Raw genomic sequence first — 6,344 nt, 5'->3', positions numbered from 1 at the left:
ATATATATATATATATATATATATATATATATATATATATATATATATATATATATATATATATATATATATCCGATATGAATTGCATTCATATAAATACACAGCCATTCAGTTTTGTGTCTTTCAGCAATTTGTTCACTTTCACTTTTACTTCTCCATCAAAGATTCTTTTCTCCCGATGTAAATGACTTTACAATGACCTTTCCTGAATGATACCGTCAATCCACCATTCCATCCGGCCATATCTTAGGTTTTTTCCTGAACTGCAGTGCTTTTTTTTGAGATTCTGAGAACTTCTGAACACAACTAAAACGTTTCCTTAGAAGAATTAGAATTGCATGGAATAATACCAGAAATAGAAATGATAGTTGTAAAATGAACAAGTGGTTTCTGGATTAGACTGAATAAGTGATAAAGCTGATAACCAAACAGCTTACTGAGGTAATGCTGAAATATATATCGTTGCTTCGAACATCAATCTAGGGGCTTTTCAGTGAATCCATTCTCTTTTGTCTTTCATTATTCCGAGTAAACTGTCAAAAGTGCTGGATGATTCAATTTCTTTAATAAAGGGTCACAAATCTCACGGGTCATCGGCATCTCATGATGTTTCTAAACAATTTTTATTTATTTCGAAAGGTTTACCGAAATTTCCGAATGAGGAGCATTTCGAATTATAGATCACCATCCATTTTTTGAAGTGAACTGTGTGTGGAAGAATGGGGAGAGGATGCAGGAAAAAGCTGTAAAGATCATTGAACTGAAAATGTCGTCTGGACCAGTGCTTAACATAAAGCTCAAAAATGCTGCATGCGACAGGTTGTAAAGACAGACAGATATGTTGCACAATAGTGGACATGGGGGATGGAAGATGAGTGATGATGTGAATAGCGATGACAAATGTGTTATAGATGATCGGCAGGGATTAATTCCGGGAAGTGTAGCAAAAAGGATTGAGATGGAAACGGCTAAGCATAGTACTATTATGATGGTTAGGCCGACCAGCGGCTTTTGCAAAAACATACAGTTTGTAAGGCGATTATCGGATAAGCTGATGTGTGCGCTTTTTCAGAAAAGATAGTTTAAATCGTAGCGGAAATGTAGAATGAAAGGGAAGGAAAAAGGTGAAGAGAGTAATTAGGATTTGAGCCTAAGTAACTCTCTATTACTTTCTTATTTTACCACTTAGAATCAAAAAAGGTAATAAGTTTATCTTTGCCCATGAATCTCAAAATCTTATTGAAGTAGTTCTGATAATTTTATGGAATCATTTCGATTTAAGGAACTAGAAGTCACGAGATGCTTTTTTCATTAAAAAGTTTGTGAGCTAAAATAATTTTAATATAATAATTCTTGTGAACCTCGAGGCGCTATGACGTATTGCATAAACTATAATAAGTACAATATTTTATTTCCTGGATATCAGTTTACTCTTTACTTAAATGTGTTCCAAGGATTGGAAAGAAGCTATAATTTCATATGGATTCGAGAGCGAAACTTTAATCTCAATTTTACTCCTTAAGAATACTACCTTGGGGAACAATACATTCAGTAGTCTAATTCAAACAGTTTAGTTAATCTGATCTTAATTTCTATGAAAGAGCAAAATATTTACAAACATAATAGCATAATCAGGAAGTTCGATAAATGTAAAACAAGCTATCTTTAAAAAAGAGACTTAATGAAAACTTGATATGCACTGAATTCACTGATTTTACGAAAATTTGCATAAAATTAGTGCAAATGTTTGCCTTTAAAATAAAAAAAAATGGTGTAGGCTAATTTTGATAATAGATTCCCGTATATATGAGTTGATATGTGCGAAGTACTTGAAAAAAGATCGCATCAGCACGTTGTTTTGAGTAGCTCTCTGAGATGGAGAAGCCAGAGAGTGGAGAATAAGAATAACCCATGCTAATACTTCTCTTCACGCTGCTTTCACCGCGAAAGAGGATCCTTAATTTCCATTTGGCTTCTGAGAGCCTTTTCAACAACTTTTACCATTCGTTTCAACAGCTTCTTACCATAAGTACCATCAGTAGATATTTGATTGCACACTTTTTCAATACACAATAATAGATAAATTGTGTGGGTCGACCTTAAAGTTGCAAGAAACCTGGCATGTTATTTAGTGTCATTGCAGCATTGTTTCTAGCGTTGAACGGGTTTATGTCAGGTTTAATGCTTTCAGTGATTTTCACACCGCAGTATTTTTTGTCCTTTAAATTAGCTTGTATGAACAGCTGATATCTAAGACAGAATCTAAACTGTTCCAAAAGTTAAGTTGGTGAAATTTCATTAAAAATCATGAAAATGAAAAGAGAAAGAGGGATGGCATTGTGGCATTGCTTCCAAGGAGAACAGTTTAAAGAATATATTGATGCAACATTCATAATGCTAGTACCCAATTAATTATTTCTGTGCTCAGAAGTGGAATTTAAATTCACAAAATTTGAAATATTTTGGTAAGATGGGATTTCGAAAACCTAGTTTAATTTATTTGAGGATAAAGGTTATTCGGAAATTTTTGTCAGTAAGTAATGTATACATACTGCTGTCACCCTGTTTGTCTTTTTACGTATTCGAAAATTCGGCACAGATTAGATTGCATACAAAAGAAAAATTAGAGAAAAGCAGTATAAACAAAAAAATTGCTTTAATGTCTAGTTGAATTTAGAATTATCAAATGAAACAAAGTAAAGATTCTGGTTTACTTTCCACTTTTCCTGTCTCTGTGATTTGTTCAAGTCTCAAAAAATATTTGTCCAGTTAAATAGATGCATCATTCTATTTTGCTCTGGTTAAAAGTTAAGGCATACGTTGTCAGAAGTGGCAATGGAAGTTACATGTGTTTTCTTCGTTAACGTGGGACAGCAGTATAGATTTCAAAAATTACTCTAGGTGCCTTATCGGACCGAGAGATCGATTCCGTCGTATCGGACGTAGTGGTTGTAAAGTCATGGAAAGTTTATAAGAAAAGCGGTTTTAAATGGAAAGAAGCAGATATAAAGTGATAAATCTAGCAGGAAGTACTTATCATTTAGTATCATTATTATTAAGTACCAGTGAGCAGTGTAGGTAGAAGAGGAAAGGGAGAAGAGCAGGGATATGAAGGACCAGGTCATAAACTCGAAGATATATCTTGCATTTTGTTGCCAACTAATTCAACAGCAGGGGCATTTATGACGGATAGGTATTCGGACGAGGGGGTCGTCGTTGTAAATGTAGCGGCCGCTCTTTGATATTACGTTAACACAAAACGCTCGTAAATTGTTCCACCAAACCTTTTTTTTAACGTTTATGTTTCTTTTTATGATATGTGAGGTTATGATATTTTGTGGACCTCGCCGTTCCTTCTCACCACCACTCTTCCAGCTATACTTATTTCCCTACTCCTTCTGGTCACAACTGTATACAGAAGAGAGTTGGTTCATTTGTCAGTTTAAAAATACAAGAAAGCGGCATATAGCCAAAGCCGAAGAGGTTATAAATGATTTGAGTTACTGTGATGAATCTTCGATAAATAACATCAAGACAACAAATGCAGCGCAGAGATTATAACATTGCCTCATAAGAATCTGTATCAAAAATTAAATGGTTAAATAATGGAAGTATTTGATCTATGTCCTAGTAAAATAAATTATCTACAAATTTATCATACTAGCAAGGTTTAGATTGTTTTTCCAACTGACCCGCAAAACACTTTAAAATTCTTGTGTAATAACTTTTTTAGATGAATGATGAGGTGAGACATATTCGGCAAATACTATCGATTCGAACTATACCGATGAATTAAATTTGTCCGGTTAAGCGGCCATTTAGTGTTAATCGTTTGATGAGGGTAAATTTCAGTTATTTGTAAACATATATACAGTTTCTGCAACTAGGGTCTTTAAAGTTCATTTTAGAAACGAAATTAATGCATGACAAAATTTTACGGATTAAAATGATAAAAAATAATTTCAAAGTAAAAACCAGAAAATCTCTATGCATTTGAAGAAGAATCAGGCAAAATTTGCTATATAATTTAATTTTTGAAATAACTGAAAGGTTTACAATTCACCATACTATGCTATAGCTGGCGATGTTTTATAATTATTTCATAATCTCTGCACGGTATTGTTAAGGTGCTTCTTTTTCAAGATAAGGGTTATCAGGAAGAAAAATGATGGCATGTCTGCGTGGACAGATGATTTAATTAAAAGGAATAAATGAAGCAGTGGAAGTCAAAGTGACCTGCTGCTTTCGATTCAAACTCTTCGATAATGATTGCTATCTTGCCAATGAAAAGCTATGTGTACGGATAAATAAAGGATCTCTCAAATGGGGAATTTAATTCAGGAAGTCAGCATGGACTAATAATTAGTGAGGAAGCAGCACGAGATTTTGAAAAATCTGTGACAACTGTATTCATTTAATGCTCCTTCTTTTTTCTTCTATAAACTTCCATCCTATAAAAACTTTGACTTTCAATGAAAAACAAATTCTCATTGTTGAAATAATTATATGTGCGCAAATCACTGCCAGTTATCACTTGTTGACTGCACATAAATTCTCCAAGTTACATTATTCATACTACGCTTTTCTGCAAATCAGTTTAAGGATATTAGCTTACTTTCTCCACCGAGAAATCTCGTCTAAGAAAATAACTTCCAAAGCTTTTGGAAACTCCAATAAAAGACCGAAACACTTGAAATAATCCCACCGCCTTGTAATAGAATAATCAGAAGTTTCTAATTTTTCCGAAGAAAAATTATCGTCCTTTAGAAAATTCTGTTCCATAGAAAAAAAAATAACGATCTATTCATACTTTTAAAAGAGAATGACTACTTCATTTGTTACGCCACATATTCTATGTATTACATAATCCTTCCATACAATTTTTCGGGATCTTCAGGAAAAGCATTCAGCGGCACATTTTGCACTGTGGGGTAATGTTGCAAAAAATCAATAAACAAACCCAGGGGATAATGATGAAATGCATGCCTGCTTTTTAATGCTTGTGTTTGATTTTTTAATAGTGTTTTTAAGTTTGTAAAACTGAGCACTTCAGTAAAACAGGAGGAGATTTTTGTATCGGTTCATTGTAGAGACTGCCCAGATTTAGCGGTGAGGTATGCCTGATTAACAATCTGCATTTTTTGATTCTTTCATGTAACTGACCCATTTCTTGGAATAACCCTTTCAGAATGTTCCGTTCGACCAGCGATAATATCAACCAGTTGTTGTAAAAAAAGTTACTGATTTGATCAATGAGTGATGCATAGAAACCACACAACCAAATCGTTGGATTGGATAGGATATTCATCAATAATGTAAGATGACAGATGGAAAGTTGAATTTGTTGCAGAAAGTTGGAAAGGGAGAAAAAAAGTGGTATGAACAAGGCGTGAGAAGAGCAGCCTAGTAATTCTAGCCTAGTAATCATAATCACTGTTGCTGTCGTTAAAATGATCGTTATAACTGGTATAATCTTTGCTGTAATCGTTCTTCCATTTACTGCAGTTAAAACCATGTTCAGCGGCGGTAAGACTTCCGGTGAACAGAGGAGAAGAGGAATGTAGTGAGTTTGGTGATGGATGTTAGACTGTTATGAAATGACACGTTCGAACTATTTGAAAATGAAGAGTAAGTTTAGCAGATGGACATTTGGATAGTATTAAGATGGCCTCTCTAGTTGCAAACCAAAAGCGAATCAGTTAGCTGATGCCTATTAAAAGTGGCAGGATGACCGCTCATTTGATTAAGCTAAAATTGATCGTCGAATCGCTGAGTTACAACTAAATTGATAAATACAATCTTTCCAATCTCACTTCTGTTTCCCTTCCCTTCCTCACAAAGTAATTACAGAATTACTTCGTGCAAAAATTGCAATTATCATAACGCTAATGAAGTCTATGCAAAACTGCTGCTCTGCCGTAGCTATAATCCATTTATCCAAATGCAACTGTACATCAATCACATTTGAATATATTAAAATACAAAGCAATGAGAACAGAAAAATAGTGTGTCTTAGTTTAAAGAGTTCCATCAGCGGTCCGACTGCATCGACTATATTTATTGTAATTTTAGCAGTCATGGCGCAGTTATCATTTCTTTACGTTGCAGTCTCCAGCGAATAGCTAAATTCTCCAGATGATCATACGAAGACAAGAACAAAATAATAAGGAAAATGGAATTTGAATCATTTAAATAATTTAGAGCTTTCAGCTGTTTGATTTTGTGCATCATTTGAAAATCTCAATTGCGTGCTCTTGCTCTTCTGTCAGCAAATATCTCGTTCCTGATCTACGAAGACAGAACGATAAAGAGAAAAAAGAAGAAAAATATGACGATAACATCAC

At 34.0% G+C, this 6,344-nt stretch overlaps 2 protein-coding genes across 2 annotated transcripts; both read left to right on the top strand.

Annotated features, from left to right (window-relative positions):
• Window positions 1-838: 838 nt before the first annotated feature.
• On the top strand, window positions 839-1,081 carry LOAG_17906 (hypothetical protein; the record flags this gene model as incomplete). Its single annotated transcript, XM_020450571.1, has 1 exon — window positions 839-1,081. One exon carries the CDS (start codon window positions 839-841, stop codon window positions 1,079-1,081), a length of 243 nt encoding a protein of 80 aa, XP_020305733.1.
• Window positions 1,082-2,835: 1,754 nt separating this feature from the next.
• On the top strand, window positions 2,836-3,242 carry LOAG_17905 (hypothetical protein; the record flags this gene model as incomplete). Its single annotated transcript, XM_020450570.1, has 3 exons — window positions 2,836-2,876; window positions 2,902-2,966; window positions 3,079-3,242. 3 exons carry the CDS (start codon window positions 2,836-2,838, stop codon window positions 3,240-3,242), a joined length of 270 nt encoding a protein of 89 aa, XP_020305732.1.
• Window positions 3,243-6,344: the final 3,102 nt, after the last annotated feature.

This window comes from Loa loa (genome assembly GCF_000183805.2).
Source record: "Loa loa unplaced genomic scaffold supercont3.149, whole genome shotgun sequence".
Lineage (NCBI taxonomy): Eukaryota > Metazoa > Nematoda > Chromadorea > Rhabditida > Onchocercidae > Loa > Loa loa.
The sequence above is the reverse complement of the archived record's forward strand: the minus strand, read 5'-3'. Positions and strand labels throughout refer to the sequence as shown.